This window comes from Trematomus bernacchii, unplaced genomic scaffold, assembly GCF_902827165.1.
Source record: "Trematomus bernacchii unplaced genomic scaffold, fTreBer1.1, whole genome shotgun sequence".
In the NCBI taxonomy this organism is placed as follows: domain Eukaryota; kingdom Metazoa; phylum Chordata; class Actinopteri; order Perciformes; family Nototheniidae; genus Trematomus; species Trematomus bernacchii.
In genome coordinates this window covers 33,801-52,500 of record NW_022987674.1, presented here as the reverse complement: position 1 = coordinate 52,500, position 18,700 = coordinate 33,801, and the positions used below count along the sequence as shown (strand labels likewise).

Sequence of the window (18,700 nt, the reverse complement as noted above, 5' to 3'; positions counted from 1 at the left end):
TACACCTGAACATCAGCAGGAGAGGACTCTTTAAAGTAGAGACACTACATACTGATATACACCTGAACATCAGCAGGAGAGGACTCTTTAAAGTAGAGACACTACATACTGATATACACCTGAACATCAGAGGAGAGGACTCTTTAAAGTAGAGACACTACATACTGATATACACCTGAACATCAGCAGGAGGGGACTCTTTAAAGTAGAGACACTACATACTGATATACACCTGAACATCAGCAGGAGAGGACTCTTTAAAGTAGAGACACTACATACTGATATACACCTGGACATCAGCAGGAGAGGACTCTTTAAAGTAGAGACTCAACATACTGATATACACCAGAACATCAGCAGGAGAGGACTCTTTAAAGTAGAGACACTACATACTGATATACACCAGAACATCATCAGGAGAGGACTCTTTAAAGTAGAGACACTACATACTGATATACACCTGAACATCAGAGGAGAGGACTCTTTAAAGTAGAGACACTACATACTGATATACACCTGAACATCAGCAGGAGAGGACTCTTTAAAGTAGAGACACTACATACTGACATACACCTGAACATCAGCAGGAGAGGACTCTTTAAAGTAGAGACACTACATACTGATATACACCTGAACAGCAGCAGGAGAGGACTCTTTAAAGTAGAGACACTACATACTGATATACACCTGAACATCAGCAGGAGAGAGGACTCTTTAAAGTAGAGACACTACATACTGATATACACCTGAACATCAGCAGGAGAGGACTCTTTAAAAGTAGAGACACTACATACTGATATACACCTGAACATCAGCAGGAGAGGACTCTTTAAAGTAGAGACACTACATACTGATATACACCTGAACATCAGCAGGAGAGGACTCTTTAAAGTAGAGACACTACATACTGATATACACCTGAACATCAGCAGGAGAGGACTCTTTAAAGTAGAGACACTACATACTGATATACACCTGAACATCAGCAGGAGAGGACTCTTTAAAGTAGAGACACTACATACTGATATACACCTGAACATCAGCAGGAGAGGACTCTTTAAAGTAGAGACACTACATACTGATATACACCTGAACATCAGCAGGAGAGGACTCTTTAAAGTAGAGACACTACATACTGATATACACCTGAACATCAGCAGGAGAGGACTCTTTAAAGTAGAGACACTACATACTGATATACACCTGAACATCAGCAGGAGAGGACTCTTTAAAGTAGAGACACTACATACTGATATACACCTGAACATCAGCAGGAGAGGACTCTTTAAAGTAGAGACGCTACATACTGATATACACCTGAACATCAGCAGGAGAGGACTCTTTAAAGTAGAGACACTGCATACTGATATACACCTGAACATCAGCAGGAGAGGACTCTTTAAAGTAGAGGGACTACATACTGATATACACCTGAACATCAGCAGGAGAGGACTCTTTAAAGTAGAGACACTACATACTGATATACACCTGAACATCAGCAGGAGAGGACTCTTTAAAGTAGAGACACTACATACTGATATACACCTGAACATCAGCAGGAGAGGACTCTTTAAAGTAGAGACACTACATACTGATATACACCTGAACATCAGCAGGAGAGGACTCTTTAAAGTAGAGACACTACATACTGATATACACCTGAACATCAGCAGGAGAGGACTCTTTAAAGTAGAGACACTACATACTGATATACACCTGAACATCAGCAGGAGAGGACTCTTTAAAGTAGAGACACTACATACTGATATACACCTGAACATCAGCAGGAGAGGACTCTTTAAAGTAGAGACACTACATACTGATATACACCTGTAAGAAAACAAATAGTGTTTTGTGAAATGTGGTATTGTTTGAACCTTCAGGGCCACCATAGAGATTCTAGCATAGGTCTTTGAAGGCAGCATTTTAAACAAGCAGATGATGGTTCTCTCTCTCTCTCTCTCTCTCTCTCTCTCTCTCTCTCTCTCTCTCTCTCTCTCTCTCTCTCTCTCTCTCTCTCTCTCTCTCTCTCTCTCTCTCTCTCTCTCTGTGTGTGTGTCACATGCACCATCAGTATTTCATAACCGACCACAGACTAAAATAAATCCTTAGACAGAGTTTGTTTATTTTGTTCACCATGATGATAATTAATAATGCATTTTATTTAATTAATTCTATCATTGTGCATACTTCATTTATCCGTGTAGACAAGAAATACTAATTCCATGTAAAGATAATAACAAGAAATAGGAATAAAAACAATGTATCATGATATTAATACAGAAAGAATAAATAGGGAAATACAAACATAGTTATAATAATGGAGAAATACAAATAATGCAAACATAATTGTAAAAATTCAATACAAATAATAATAATAATAAAAACTATTTATTATTTGGATAAAAAATAATAATAAAAAAATACAGTTATACATTACTTACACAATAATATTAATAAATAAATGATAACACATAATTCCCTTCCTGTCATCTCTCCCTTTTTACATAATACACCGACTTCAGACATTTATACATACATACATAATATCCTTATATATATTTGTATTCGGGATAACTTTATATGATAAATGAATTAGTGTGTGTGTGTGTGTGTGTGTGTGTGTGTGTGTGTGTGTGTGTGTGTGTGTGTGTGTGTGTGTGTGTGTGTGTGTGTGTGTGTGTGGTGTGTGTGTGTGTGTGTGTGTGTGTGTGTGTGTGTGTGTGTGTGTGTGTGTGGTGTGTGTGTGTGTGTGTGTGTGTGTGTGTGTGTGTGTGTGTGTGTGTGTGTGTGTGTGTGTGTGTGTGTGTGTGTGTGTGTGTGTGTGTGTGTGTGTGTGTGTGTGTGTGTGTGTGTGTGTGTCAGGATCGACCGGAAGATGTCGTGCAGTCAGACGAACTACAAGCTGGACGAGGCTCAGGCGATCTTCAGCGAGCTGCGAAGCCTCAAGAAGTTCATCAGCACGGGCGAGAAGGAGAGGCAGGACCTCATCCAGGTACGACTCTACCTGCAGATCAGGGAGCACCGCAACACACCTGGAGACTCTCCGAGATACGGGTCAACCATAACCCATACTGTTACAAAGAATACTCACGTTACTACACAACCTGGATATTCTCCAAAGTTAAAGACAAGTGGTAAATGTACTTGAAGCTTGCCACAAAAAAAAGGATATTCTTTGAGAAAAAAGTCACAAATTCATTTAAAATGTATTCAAGGATGCTTATTTTGATCTGCATCCACACAAGCATTTTCTGATTGATTATGGATTTGATAGTTCATTCCTCCCGCCTGGGTCCTGTAGTTGTAATATCCTCTGCTGCCCTCTGGTGTCTGTTCTGCAGAATGTCAGATTCTTATTTTAGTGAATCATTTCCAGTCATCTGAGTCAGAGTCCAGCGTTTAGTCAGCTTCATGTCATGCAGGGAAAAGTTATTCTAAATAAACAAAGAGACGGGGAATCATCAGGAGGAGGTTCCTGTCCACGTGACGCACTTTCCCCTCTGTGGGACTAATAAAGGTATTCTGATTTAAATGTGTATATTAATCTGTTAAAACATGATTTACTTTAGACCTTTGTTTCACTTTGATGAGACATTTTAGAGATGATCTGTTTTTAACTGTTGAGTTAATAGGCTACTATCTTAATACGGGTAATACATTTTGTTAGTACGGTGGCCCTGACGGTCAAAACAACAACATTTAACAATACAATAATCAAACCCACAAAAACGTTATTTAAGAAAACATTAATTTGGGATTTTTTCCAACTTTTAAATCAAAGAAATTGAGGATATCTTTTGTGCAATAAACTCTATATACATTAATCAAATGTACGGTGGCCCTAAGGGGTCAAAACAATGACATTTCACCCAACTAAAACTTCATTTAAGAAATTGTGTTTTTTGAAAATCTTGATTATTCTCAGCCCTGAGGTGATTTTGAAGATGATTTTGTGTATTTTAATATATACAAATGTGTTCTTTCTGTCCTCCCACAGTGCCTTGCGAAGCTGACGGTGAACTTCCAGAACTCCGGAGAGGTCGGGAACGCCGGGAACGCCGGAGGATCGGAGCTGCAGTTCTGTGACACCGGCTGTCAGACCGACCTCATCGGAGAGGTGACACACACTGACCAAAACACCTCAATACTTTTATTAGGAACAACGTACGCTAGAGGGGGACGAGAAAGGTTTTAGAGGTCTCCTATTGTGCAAAATCCACTTCTTCATGTCTCTTCTTCGTCAACATGTGTCCCCTCGTCTTCATGTCTCTTCTACATCAACATGTGTCCCCTCTTCTTCATGTCTCTTCTACGTCAACATGTGTCCCCTCTTCTTCATGTCTCTTCTACATCAACATGTGTCCCCTCTTCTTCATGTCTCTTCTTCATCAACATGTGTCCCCTCTTCTTCATGTCTCTTCTACATCAACACGTGTCCCCTCTTCTTCATGTCTCTTCTACATCAACATGTGTCCCCTCTTCTTCATGTCTCTTCTTCATCAACACGTGTCCCCTCTTCTTCATGTCTCTTCTACATCAACATGTGTCCCCTCTTCTTCATGTCTCTTCTACGTCAACATGTGTCCCCTCTTCTTCATGTCTCTTCTACATCAACATGTGTCCCCTCTTCTTCATGTCTCTTCTACATCAACATGTGTCCCCTCTTCTTCATGTCTCTTCTACATCAACATGTGTCCCCTCTTCTTCATGTCTCTTCTACGTCAACATGTGTCCCCTCTTCTTCATGTCTCTTCTACGTCAACATGTGTCCCCTCTTCTTCATGTCTCTTCTACGTCAACATGTGTCCCCTCTTCTTCATGTCTCTTCTACGTCAACATGTGTCCCCTCTTCTTCATGTCTCTTCTACGTCAACATGTGTCCCCTCTTCCTCATGTCTCTTCTACATCAACATGTGTCCCCTCTTCTTCATGTCTCTTCTACATCAACATGTGTCCCCTCTTCTTCATGTCTCTTCTACATCAACATGTGTCCCCTCTTCTTCATGTCTCTTCTACAATCAACATGTGTCCCCTCTTCTTCATGTCTCTTCTACATCACCATGTGTCCCCTCTTCTTCATGTCTCTTCTACATCAACATGTGTCCCCTCTTCTTCATGTCTCTTCTACATCAACATGTGTCCCCCTCTTCTTCATGTCTCTTCTACGTCAACATGTGTCCCCTCTTCTTCATGTCTCTTCTTCATCAACATGTGTCCCCTCTTCTTCATGTCTCTTCTACGTCAACATGTGTCCCCTCTTCTTCATGTCTCTTCTTCATCAACATGTGTCCCCTCTTCTTCATGTCTCTTCTACATCAACATGTGTCCCCTCTTCTTCATGTCTCTTCTACATCAACATGTGTCCCCTCTTCTTCATGTCTCTTCTACGTCAACATGTGTCCCCTCTTCTTCATGTCTCTTCTACGTCAACATGTGTCCCCTCTTCTTCATGTCTCTTCTACGTCAACATGTGTCCCCTCTTCTTCATGTCTCTTCTACATCAACATGTGTCCCCTCTTCTTCATGTCTCTTCTACGTCAACATGTGTCCCCTCTTCTTCATGTCTCTTCTACATCAACATGTGTCCCCTCTTCTTCATGTCTCTTCTACATCACCATGTGTCCCCTCTTCTTCATGTCTCTTCTACATCAACATGTGTCCCCTCTTCTTCATGTCTCTTCTTCATCAACATGTGTCCCCTCTTCTTCATGTCTCTTCTACATCAACATGTGTCCCCTCTTCTTCATGTCTCTTCTACATCAACATGTGTCCCCTCTTCTTCATGTCTCTTCTACGTCAACATGTGTCCCCTCTTCTTCATGTCTCTTCTTCATCAACATGTGTCCCCTCTTCTTCATGTCTCTTCTACGTCAACATGTGTCCCCTCTTCTTCATGTCTCTTCTACATCAACATGTGTCCCCTCTTCTTCATGTCTCTTCTTCTCATTGAACTGTTCCTCTCTGTGTTTCAGTACGGCTCCCAGGACTCCTCACACCTGGTGGACAAAGTGAAAGTTAACTGGCAGTATGAGGAGGCCAAGAAGAAGTGAGTGTGTGTGTGTAAGAGTAGAAGTACTCAGATCTTGTACTTGAGTGAAAGTAGAAGTACTCAGATCTTGTACTTGAGTAAAAGTAGAAGTACTCGGGTCTTGTACTTGAGTAAAAGTAGAAGTACCAGAGAGTAGGAATACTCTGTTACAGTAAAAGTCCTGTATTCAAAATGTTCCTCAAGTGAAAGTAGAAAAGTATTCTCATCAAAATATAGTGAAAGTAGCGACAGTAAAAGTAGTCATTGTGCAGATTGGTCCATTTCAGAATAATATATATGATATGTTTTATAATGATTGATCATGAAAGTGTTCTCAAAGCTGGTAAAGGTGCAGCTAGTTTGAATGACTTTGTATACTGCAGAGTAGCTTGTGGATTTACTCCAGGTGGAACTAAAGTCTGATTTAAGGGTTGTAATATTACCCCTAACCCGTGTCCCCCCCCCTCAGGGTGCAGAGCGTCCAGCACCAGCTCGCTCAGCTGGACTCTGACTCCTGGTCGGGTCGGGTGGAGGCGGACCGGGACCGGGACTTCCTGCAGCTGCTGAGGGAGAAGGAGGCGCTGCTGCAGGAGCTGGAGGAGGTGATCCGGCAGCAGATCTGCCCCGAAACCCTGCTGCAGCTGGAGGAGGAGAGAGGGCGTCTGGAGGGGGAGGTGCAGAGAGCCAACAGCAGCCAGAGCCAGGGGGCCAATCAGAGGTGAGAGGGGGCGGGGTTAACAGAGCCAGGTAGCCAGGGTGCCAATCAGAGGTGAGAGGGGGCGGGGTTAACAGAGCCAGGTAGCCAGGGGGCCAATCAGAGGTGAGAGGGGGCGGGCTTTAGATAAGAAGTACTTTATTGATCCCAATTTGGGAAATGTTTGCGTTGCAGCAGAATAAAAAGACAAGGCATAGTACATGAGAGAAATGAACAGACTCAGGGAGAGAATCAGAGGTGAGAGAAGGAGGTTTCTGATGATTTGTTTTAATTAAATAAACTATGCCTTTTCTATTACATACTTTACATTTTGTTCACATTTTAAATGCATACTTTACTGTAACTTTTTTCGGACTTTTTACAATATTGTTTTTGCAACTTTGACTTTTTTTATGACGTAATTGACTGCGAGTTTTTATAATTTGTTTAACTTTCTAGTTACAGCTGACCCTGAAGTTAGCATTATATGTTATAACTTTTAATGAAATATGACGTGGTTTTAATAAATCTTATTTCACTTTAATCTAACTTGTTCTCTCAGGATCCTGCAGCAGGAGAAGAGGAACGCTCTGCTGAGGCAGCTGGAGGAGGCCACACGCATCACCACCTACCTGCACTCACAGCTGAAGAGGTAACACACACACACACACACACACACACACACACACACACACACACACACACACACACACACACACACACAGACACGCACACGCACACGCACACGCACACGCACACGCACACGCACACACACACTCCCTCAGAAACTCACACACACACACACACACACACTCCCTCACTCAGAAACACACACAGACAGACAGACAGACACACACACACACACACACACACACACACACACACACTCCCTCACTCAGCAACTCACAGACAGACAGACACACACACACTCACACACACACACTCACACACACACACTCCCTCACTCAGCAACTCACAGACAGACAGACACACACACACACACACACACACTCACACACACACACACTCATACATACATAAGACTGTAGTATAAACCTGTACGATGGCACATAGTGATATAACGTATGCACACATCTGTACATACTAACCTATCCTTATATACATTCTCCCCCCAGCATGTCGGCCAGCTCCCTCACGGTGTCCTCCAGCAGCAGTCGGGGGTCTTTAGCCTCGAGTCGGGGGTCTCTGGCCTCCAGCCGGGGGTCCCTGAGCTCCATCAGCTTCAGCGACATCTACGGCTTCCCTCAGTACGAGGGGGGCGCGGGGGAGGAGCCTCACCTGCGCTACCTGCTGCAGGCGGACCCCCCCTCCCATAGTAAAAACAAGCGCTCCCACGACCCCCCCCAGTCTCTGGCCTCTCTCTCCTCTCGCTCCTCGCTCTCCTCTCTCTCGCCCCCCGGCTCCCCCATGGACACGCCCTACCTCCCCCCCCCCGATTGCCCCCTGACGCAGATGACTGAGGAGTACATGGAGCAGGCGGGGGGGCGGGGGCTTCTGGAGGGGCTGAGGGACGCCGTCGGCCCCCCCACAGGAACCACAGGTAGGAGTAGGAGCTACAAGCTATACAGAAATGACCAAAAACAAACGTTTAGCTATTCCCAGAAACACCTATTTAGATTTTATTATTTTATTGTCTTGGTTAAAAACATTCACTTTTATTTTATTATTATGATTATTAGTATTTTTTTATATTAATATTATTTTTCTATTATTATTTATTATGATTTTTTTAAATTAATGAATGACATGTATTTAATCCTTTAATGATGGGATCTTGTGTTGAGAGACAGGAAGCTTTAGAGCCGATGGTAAGATGTAACAGTCAGGATGTCTGTCTGATTCCTGCTGACCCTCTGACCCTCTGACCCTCTGACCCTCTGACCCTCTGACCCTCTGACCCCCCAGGAGTGACTCTGCGGGGGAACAGTGCCAACCGGAGCGTCCGCAGAGCGAGGAGGGTCTCCGTCTCTGAAGAAGCTCTGGCTACAGACAGCGGGGTGTTCGAGGCCTGGGGGCGCAGGTGAGAGACACACCTGTACCTTAGAGACACCTGTACCTTAGAGACACCTGTACCTTAGAGACACCTGTACCTTAGAGACAAGACACCTGTACCTTAGAGACACCTGTACCTTAGAGACAAGACACCTGTACCTTAGAGACAAGACACCTGTACCTTAAAGACAAGACACCTGTACCTTAGAGACACCTGTACCTTAGAGACAAGACACCTGTACATTAGAGACAAGACACCTGTACCTTAAAGACAAGACACCTGTACCTTAGAGACACCTGTACCTTAGAGACAAGACACCTGTACCTTAAAGACAAGACACCTGTACCTTAGAGACACCTGTACCTTAGAGACAAGACACCTGTACCTTAGAGACACCTGTACCTTAGAGACAAGACACCTGTACCTTAGAGACAAGACACCTGTACCTTAAAGACAAGACACCTGTACCTTAGAGACACCTGTACCTTAGAGACAAGACACCTGTACATTAGAGACACCTGTACCTTAAAGACAAGACACCTGTACCTTAGAGACAAGACACCTGTACCTTAGAGACAAGACAACCTGTACCTTAGAGACAAGACACCTGTACCTTAGAGACAGACCCTGTACCTTAGAGACAAGACACCTGTACCTTAGAGACAAGACACCTGTACCTTAAGAGACAAGACACCTGTACCTTAAGACAAGACAACCTGTACCTTAGAGACAAGACACTGTACCTTAGAGACAAGACACCTGTACCTTAGAGACAAGACACCTGTACCTTAGAGACAAGACACCTGTACCTTAGAGACAAGACACCTGTACCTTAGAGACAAGACACCTGTACCTTAGAGACAAGACACCTGTACCTTAGAGACAAGACACCTGTACCTTAAGACCACCTGTACCTTAGAGACAAGACACCTGTACCTTAGAGACAAGACACCTGTACCTTAAGACAAGACACCTGTACCTTAGAGACACCTGTACCTTAGATGACACCTGTACCTTAGAGACAAGGACACCTGTACCTTAGAGACAAGACACCTGTACCTTAGAGACAAGACACCTGTACCTTAGAGGACAAGCACCTGTACCTTAGAGACAAGACACCTGTACCTTAAAGACAAGACACCTGTTACCTTAGAGACAAGACACCTGTACCTTAAGAGACAAGACACCTTGTACCTTAGAGACACCTGTACCTTAGAGACAAGACACCTGTACCTAGAGACAACCTGTACCTTAAAGGACAAGAACCCTGTACCTTAGGAGACCACCTGACCCTTCAGAGACACACCTGTACCTTAGAGACAAGCCCTGTAACCTTAGAGACAAGACACCTGTACCTTAGAGACAAGACACCGTACCTTAGAGACAAGACACCCTGTACCTTAGAGACAAGACACCTGTACCTTAGAGACACCCTGTACCTTAGAGACACCTGTACTTAGAGACACCTGTACCTTAGAGACACCTGTACCTTAGAGGACACCTCGTACCTTGGAGACACCTGTACCTTTAAAGACACCTGTACCTTAGAGGACACCTGTACCTTAGCAGACCACCTGTACCTTAGAGACACCTGTACCTTAGAGACACCTGTACATAAGAGACACCTGTACCTTAGAGACACCTGTACCTTAAAGACACCTGTACCTCAAAGACACCTGTACCTCAGAGACACCTGTACCTTAGAGACACCTGTACCTCAAATACACCTGTACCTTAGAGACACCTGTACCTTAGAGACACCTGTACCTTAGAGACACCTGTACCTTAGAGACACCTGTACCTTAAAGACACCTGTACCTTAGAGACACCTGTACCTTGGAGACACCTGTACCTTAAAGACACCTGTACCTTAGAGACACCTGTACCTTAGAGACACCTGTACCTTAGAGACACCTGTACCTTAGAGACAAGACACCTGTACCTTAAGACAAGACACCTGTACCTTAGAGACACCTGTACCTTAGAGACACCTGTACCTTAGAGACAAGACACCTGTACCTTAGAGACAAGACACCTGTACCTTAGAGACAAGACACCTGTACCTTAGAGACAAGACACCTGTACCTTAAAGACAAGACACCTGTACCTTAGAGACAAGACACCTGTACCTTAGAGACACCTGTACCTTAGAGACAAGACACCTGTACCTTAGAGACAAGACACCTGTACCTTAGAGACAAGACACCTGTACCTTAGAGACAAGACACCTGTACCTTAGAGACACCTGTACCTTAGAGACACCTGTACCTTGGAGACACCTGTACCTTAGAGACACCTGTACCTTAGAGACACCTGTACCTTAGAGACACCTGTACCTCAAAGACACCTGTACCTCAGAGACACCTGTACCTCAGAGACACCTGTACCTCAGAGACACCTGTACCTTAGAGACACCTGTACCTTAAAGACACCTGTACCTTAGAGACACCTGTACCTTAGAGACACCTGTACCTCAAAGACACCTGTACCTCAGAGACACCTGTACCTTAGAGACACCTGTACCTTAGAGACACCTGTACCTTAGAGACACCTGTACCTTAGAGACACCTGTACCTTAAAGACACCTGTACCTTAGAGACACCTGTACCTTAAAGACACCTGTACCTTAAAGACACCTGTACCTTAGAGACACCTGTACCTTAGAGACAAGACACCTGTACCTCAGAGACAAGACACCTGTACCTTAGAGACAAGACACCTGTACCTTAGAGACAAGACACCTGTACCTTAAAGACAAGACACCTGTACCTTAGAGACAAGACACCTGTACCTTAGAGACACCTGTACCTCAGAGACACCTGTACCTTAGAGACAAGACACCTGTACCTTAGAGACACCTGTACCTTAGAGACACCTGTACCTTAGAGACACCTGTACCTTAGAGACACCTGTACCTTAGAGACACCTGTACCTCAAATACACCTGTACCTTAGAGACACCTGTACCTTAGAGACACCTGTACCTCAAATACACCTGTACCTTAGAGACACCTGTACCTTAAAGACACCTGTACCTTAGAGACACCTGTACCTTAGAGACACCTGTACCTCAAAGACACCTGTACCTCAGAGACACCTGTACCTTAGAGACACCTGTACCTTAGAGACACCTGTACCTTAGAGACACCTGTACCTTAAAGACACCTGTACCTTAGAGACACCTGTACCTTAAAGACACCTGTACCTTAGAGACACCTGTACCTTAAAGACACCTGTACCTTAGAGACACCTGTACCTTAGAGACACCTGTACCTTAAAGACACCTGTACCTTAGAGACACCTGTACCTTAGAGACACCTGTACCTTAGAGACAAGACACCTGTACCTTAGAGACACCTGTACCTTAAAGACACCTGTACCTTAGAGACACCTGTACCTTAGAGACACCTGTACCTTAGAGACACCTGTACCTTAGAGACAAGACACCTGTACCTTAGAGACACCTGTACCTTAAAGACACCTGTACCTTAGAGACACCTGTACCTTAGAGACACCTGTACCTTAAAGACACCTGTACCTTAAAGACACCTGTACCTTAGAGACACCTGTACCTTAGAGACAAGACACCTGTACCTTAGAGACACCTGTACCTTAGAGACAAGACACCTGTACCTTAGAGACAAGACACCTGTACCTTAGAGACAAGACACCTGTACCTTAGAGACACCTGTACCTTAGAGACACCTGTACCTTAGAGACAAGACACCTGTACCTTAAAGACACCTGTACCTTAGAGACACCTGTACCTTAGAGACACCTGTACCTTAGAGACACCTGTACCTTAGAGACACCTGTACCTTAGAAACACCTGTACCTTAGAGACACCTGTACCTTAGAGACACCTGTACCTTAAAGACACCTGTACCTTAGAGACACCTGTACCTTAAAGAGACACCTGTACCTCAAAGACACCTGTACCTCAGAGACACCTGTACCTTAAAGACACCTGTACCTTAGAGACACCTGTACCTTAGAGACACCTGTACCTTAGAGACACCTGTACCTTAAGACACCTGTACCTTAGAGACACCTGTAACCTTAAAGACACCTGTACCTAAGACACCCTGTACCTTAGAGACACCTGTACCTTAGAGACACGCTGTACCTAGAGACAACCTGTACCTTAGAGACACCTGTACCTTAGAGACAAGACACCTGTACCTTAGAGACAACCTGTACCTTAGAGACAAGACCCTGTACCTTAGAGACACCTGTACCTTAGAGACACCTGTACCTTAGAGACACCTGTACCTTAGAGACACTGTACCTTAGAGACACCTGTACCTTAGAGACACCTGTACCTTAGAGACACCTGTACCTTAGAGACACCTGTACCTTAGAGACACCTGTACCTTAGAGACACCTGTACCTTAAAGACACCTGTACCTTAGAGACACCTGTACCTTAGAGACACCTGTACCTTAGAGACACCTGTACCTTAGAAGACACCTGTACCTTAGAGACAACCTGTACCTTAGAGACACCTGTACCTAGAGACACCTGTACCTTAGAGAACACCTGTACCTAGAGACACCTGTACCTTAGAGACACCTGTACCTTAGAGACACCTGTACCTTAAGAAAGACAACCTGTAAGACACCTACTAAAGAGACACCTGTACCTTAGAGACACCTGTACCTTAGAGACACCTGTACCTTAAAGACACCTGTACCTTAAAGACACCTGTACCTTAGAGACACCTGTACCTTAAAGTAACCTTCAGGAGCTTTGGGGGGCACACAGATCAAAAATCACATTTTTTAAATGGCTTTAAAGAAAAACAGCTTCCAATGAAACAGAATAACATATTGTTGTTGTTGTTGTTGTTGTTGTTGTTGTTGTTGTTGTCTCCTCTAACAGGACGGAGGAGTCCGATGAGATTTCTTTTATTAAAGATCTGACTTCTGTGAGCGAGCCCACACAGATCCACCTGGGACTGCTGTGAGGATGATTATTTTAATTATTTTATTTGTAATTATTTGTTATTATTATTAATTATATTTAATTATTATTTATTTATTTAATTATTATTGCATTTTTTATTCTATTATTACTTTTACATTTTTTATGTATTATTATAATAATTTTTACTTAATTTTTTGTATGTATTATTATTCTTTTTTTAAATACATTTTTTAAATATTTTTTAATGATATGTATAAACATCTTTAAAAAAAATATATTATTCTTTTTTGTTTGTGTGCTGTATTTACTCCCTGTCTGTACTTCCTGTCCTCAGCTGGGAGCTGTCCTCTCAGTCTCTGCGGCTCCACCTCCTGCAGCTGAAGAACCTGAACCGCTGCGTGGTCAGAGAGGGGTTCAAAGTGTGAGTGCTTTCAGATCTGATTAGTAAACATGTCCACAGAGGAGAAGAATGATCTCTGGACCTATAATATATGCCTAAAAACAGTATAACAGGAGACCTTTAACCCCCATGCTGACCGTATGACCCCCCCCCCCCCCCCCCCCAGGTATGTGAAGGTGCAGCTCCTCCCTCTGGACTCGGCTCGGTCCTGTTTCTACTGCTGCTCCGCTCTGGACCCTCAGAACATCCTGAACTTTAACGAAGGCTTCCGGATCCCCGTCTCCAGCGGCGCTCTGACCGCCAGCTTCCTGCAGATCAGCGTCTGCTCTCTGGGGGGCGAGAGCCAGGAGGAGACCCTGGTGAGGAGGGGGGGACGGGGACGGGGGGGGGATATGTAAAGGGAATAGTTTTGAAGTGAGGTTGAATGAGGTACTACTGATTGAGGTAGCAATAATATCAGAATCAGAAACAGGTTTATCACCAGGTAGGTTGGCACGTATGAGGAATTCAGCTTGATGTCATGGTGCATACCCCAACTGTAGCTGTGAACATGACAGGATGTATGATTACCTAGAAGAGCATCAGGACTGTTTGAGGCATATGATAGCTATGTGATTAACATGATGATTCAGCCTCTATGGAGATAGACATATGACAAGCATGCTCATTTCTGACGTGGAGCTAATCTGAAGTAAACATTGAATACTGCTTTCTATTCCTCCATCTTGTGACTGTGTAACTCCCTCTCTTGGATATCAGCATGTGAAGGACACTGTTTAGGAACTAGATGATGCTCTGTATGTGATGACTACTTCCATTCTGGAGAGGATCACAGATACATGGATCCTGAGGTTGAAGCTCAAGCCGGGGACCAGGGATTATTAACATTTTTAAGTATTCAGAAAAAGTCAGAATTTTGAGATTTTTGAGAAAAAGTCAGAATTTTTAGATTTTGAGAAAAAGTCAGAATTTTGAGATTCTGAGAAAAAGTCAGAATTTTGAGATTTTGCGAAAAAGTAAATTTTTTTGAGATTTTTGTGAAAAAGTCAAATTTTTTGAGATTTTTGTGAAAAAGTCAAATGTTTTGAGATTTTTGTGAAAAAGTCAGATTTTTTGAGAAAAGTCAGCATTTTTTAGATTTGTGTGAAAAGTCAGATTTTTGAGATTTTGAGAAAAAGTCAGATTTTTGAGATTTTTTAGAAAAAGTCAGATTTTTTAGATTTTGAGAAAAAGTCAGATTTTTTAGAAAAAGTCAGATTTTTTAGATTTTGACTACTTCCATTCTTGAGAGGATCACAAATACATGGATCCTGAGATTGAAGCTCAAGCCGGGGACCAGGGATGATTTTTATAACAAAAACTATTTTAAGAAAAATATAATGACATTAAAAAATATAGTAAAACATAGCAGTATTTACATTGAAATAGAATTGGAATAAAACATGTCCCGCCCCTTAGCCTATCACTTACAATGTGTCGGACCTCTTTATATACATTTGTTTTAAAATATCTGTTCTATTTTCCTGTGATCCTGCAGGGCTCGGCTCAGCTGGGGCTCTCTGAGTGTGAGGGGGGGGTGGAGATGATTTACCATTGGCTGAGGGTGACCATGCTGAGCGGGGCGGAGAAGAGCCAGCGCAGACACACAGAGAACCAGGTACACACACACACACACACACACACACACACACACACACACACCTGATCATTATTTCCATTAAACAGTGAATCACACCTGCAGCTCGTAGAGAGAGGACAGGTGTGTGTGTGTGTGTGGTGTGTGGTGTGTGTTGGTGTGTGTGTGTGTGTGTGTGTGTGTGTGTGTGTGTGTGTGTGTGTGTGTGGTGTGTGTGTGTGTGTGTGTGTGTGTTGTGTGTGTGTGTGTGTGTGTGTGTGTGTGTGTGTGTGTGTGTGTGTGTGTGTGTGTGTGTGTGTGTGTGTGTGTGTGTGTGTGTGTGGTGTGTGTGTGTGTGTGTGTGTGTGTGTGGTGTGTGTGTGTGTGTGTGTGTGTGTGTGTGTGTGGTGTGTGTGTGTGTGTGTGTGTGTGTGTGTGTGTGTGTGTGTGTGTGTGTGGTGTGTTGTGTGTGTGTTGTGTGTGTGTGTGTGTGTGTGTGTGTGTGTGTGTGTGTGTGTGTGTGTGTGTGTGTGTGTGTGTCCTCCATGACATAACAATAAATGAAAGCGGTAAAAAGACACACACACCCTGCAGATGTGTGTGTGAGGAATGTCTGACAGTTCCTCTGACGTTACAGGAGGCCCTGCTGTCACGCAACAGCTCCCAGCTGGAGGGGGGGGAGGCGGCGCAGCAGAGGAGGGGGGAGGCGTCAGAGAGGTAACAGCCGCTCCAGGTGTATAACACAGAAAGGCAGGGTGTCAGTGATACAGTGTGTGTGTTCTCAGGAGCTGGCAGGCGGAGTCGGTGGACAGCGGCTGCAGCAATAGCAACGCTTTCACCGCCCCCACTGAGGGGCCGTGTGCAGAGGGCGTCACCAGCAGGGGGCCGAGCGGCAAAGTGAAGGTGAGCAGGTTCAAAGGTCACCTATTATTTGTCTTATAGTGTGAAACAGAGACTCACTGTAGTGCCCAATGTCATTGTCCTGTTCTACTGTTAACCTTATTTTAGAATATTTTCTGAATTGTAAGGTGTCCTTGGGTGTTATGAAAGGCAAAAAAATTGGTATTATTATTTCAAAGGTTTGGAATGGACATTGAAGAAGAGTGAAAGCAAATGGATTTCTGGTTTAAGGGAGGAAATGTTTAAGTAGTATTTATGGTTAGGATTGATCGACTGCTTTCTTTTCTTGTATATGTGAGCATTTATATATTTCGGATAATCTGTTAAAAGGTTCTGAAAACAAAGAATGGTCCACTTTGAGAACATGTACAATCTGGAGGACTGTTCTCTCCTTCTGACTGTTTTCCTGAAACCCCATGTTTAATATTAGTAATAATTGATTTGAGAACAGCTTAGCAGCAGCTTAGCAGCAGCTTAGCAGCAGCTTAGCAGAAACGTTGCTACTGCGCTAGTTATCAAAAAAGTATTGTAACTCAGAATATGTATATCTGTATATATGCATGTATTGTTTGCAGGGTGGGCGCTTAATGCAGTATTGTTTTTTTAAACCTGAAAGAAGTGTCGCCACCACTTTTTCTAACAAAGAGGCGCCCATGATGATGAGACAGTTAGCTGTGTTCGGGGTCGGATCCTCTTTATCTACGTTGCTCTGCTCCCCTCATTTCAAATCGATTTCCATTGACTGTCTTTATTACTTTATTAAATATAATATTTAGTCGTTTCTTTTGAGGGAATTAAAACCTGTCGTCCTGAGGGAAACAGCTGATGGGGGGGGGGGGGGTTATAGACACAGCTGCATATATATGTATTCGTCTGTCTGCAGGTGGAGAAGGGCACCATGACGGAGGCTCTGGTCCCCGATCCGGTGAGGGTCCGGCCCAAAGAGAGGGGGGGCCGCTGGGGCCACGCCTCTCCCTTCATGAGGGGCAGCACCATCGTCCGGTCGCAGACCTTCTCCCCCGGGGCCCGGAGCCAGTACGTCTGCAGGGTGAGACGTTTGTTTCAGTCATATAGGTTTAAGTTCAGTCAAAGTAACGGCATCACGTGCACGCTCACCTGCTTCAGAGAGCTCGGCTCAGACACACAACCTGTCAGCTTAACTCGCCGGGTTGCATCCAGAATAGGTCGTTTGTGTGATTCGTGTAGTTCTGCAATACAAATATATTTTTGGTATGAGAGATTTAAGATAAGAAACATATTTCACGGTGGAGAAGTGAGACGGAGCAAAACAGAGAAGAGAAGCCTTTCTGACCGAGATCTGTTGTTGATGATCTGATGTTGATCTGTTGTTGATCTGTTGTTGATCTGTTGTTGTTGATCTGTTGTTGTTGAGTCTCTCTGGATATAAACGGTGTGTTCGTGTGTTGCAGTTGTATCGCAGCGACAGCGACAGCTCCACTCTACCAAAGAAACCTCCGTTTGTCAGGAACACTCTGGAGAGGAGAACGCTGAGATACAAGCAGGTACACTCTGCTCTTCCTCTAGGAGGCAGAACTCTGTTTCCACTGGACGAGGAGGGGTCTCAATGCACTGGATCCAACACTTCACTGCCTGACAAAAAATATATTAATTTAAAACAGGAGGACAATGCCTGAAATGTAACCACTGAGCTATCCGACGGCCCAGAAATACCTTTATTTTGAAAGAAAAGCTGTAGTAATACCTTTATTTTGAAGGAGCGCTTAATAATAATTGTTTAACCTCATTAAAACTGTTTTCATTCTGGTCTAACACGTGATAAAGCGTCTCATCTGAACACACGTCTCTCTCTCTCTCTCTGAGCAGCAGTCGTACCGCTCCTCCCTGGCGGAGCAGCCCACCCGGACCTCTCTGGACCTGGAGCTGGACCTCCAGGCCTGCAGGAGCCGGCAGAAGCAGCTTCTGGAGGAGCTGAGCTTCCTGCGAGACCTGAAGCTGCGTCTGGAGGCCCCCCAGGCCCAAGACCCCCCCGAGCTGAGGGACGAGCGCTTCTGCTCTCTGCTGAGGGAGGCGCAGAGACAGGTGGGGGTTCAACAATATCCACTCTCCTGTCACCATACAGATATCATACTGGTTTAAATC

General features: G+C 44.1%; 1 protein-coding gene across 1 annotated transcript in view; it reads left to right on the top strand.

Moving 5' to 3' along the window:
• wwc3 (WWC family member 3) overlaps positions 1-18,700 on the top strand; it is a 54,296-nt gene that overhangs the window by 31,447 nt on the left and 4,149 nt on the right. Inside the window, exons 6-21 of the mRNA XM_034136179.1 lie at positions 2,866-2,995; positions 4,001-4,120; positions 5,976-6,049; positions 6,501-6,749; positions 7,288-7,377; positions 7,862-8,286; positions 8,652-8,766; positions 13,620-13,700; positions 13,999-14,085; positions 14,231-14,423; positions 15,602-15,721; positions 16,317-16,396; positions 16,465-16,582; positions 17,463-17,627; positions 18,010-18,102; positions 18,425-18,640. Coding sequence (XP_033992070.1) covers positions 2,866-2,995; positions 4,001-4,120; positions 5,976-6,049; positions 6,501-6,749; positions 7,288-7,377; positions 7,862-8,286; positions 8,652-8,766; positions 13,620-13,700; positions 13,999-14,085; positions 14,231-14,423; positions 15,602-15,721; positions 16,317-16,396; positions 16,465-16,582; positions 17,463-17,627; positions 18,010-18,102; positions 18,425-18,640 — 2,356 coding nt within the window. The remainder of the gene's footprint in view (positions 1-2,865; positions 2,996-4,000; positions 4,121-5,975; positions 6,050-6,500; positions 6,750-7,287; positions 7,378-7,861; positions 8,287-8,651; positions 8,767-13,619; positions 13,701-13,998; positions 14,086-14,230; positions 14,424-15,601; positions 15,722-16,316; positions 16,397-16,464; positions 16,583-17,462; positions 17,628-18,009; positions 18,103-18,424; positions 18,641-18,700) is intronic.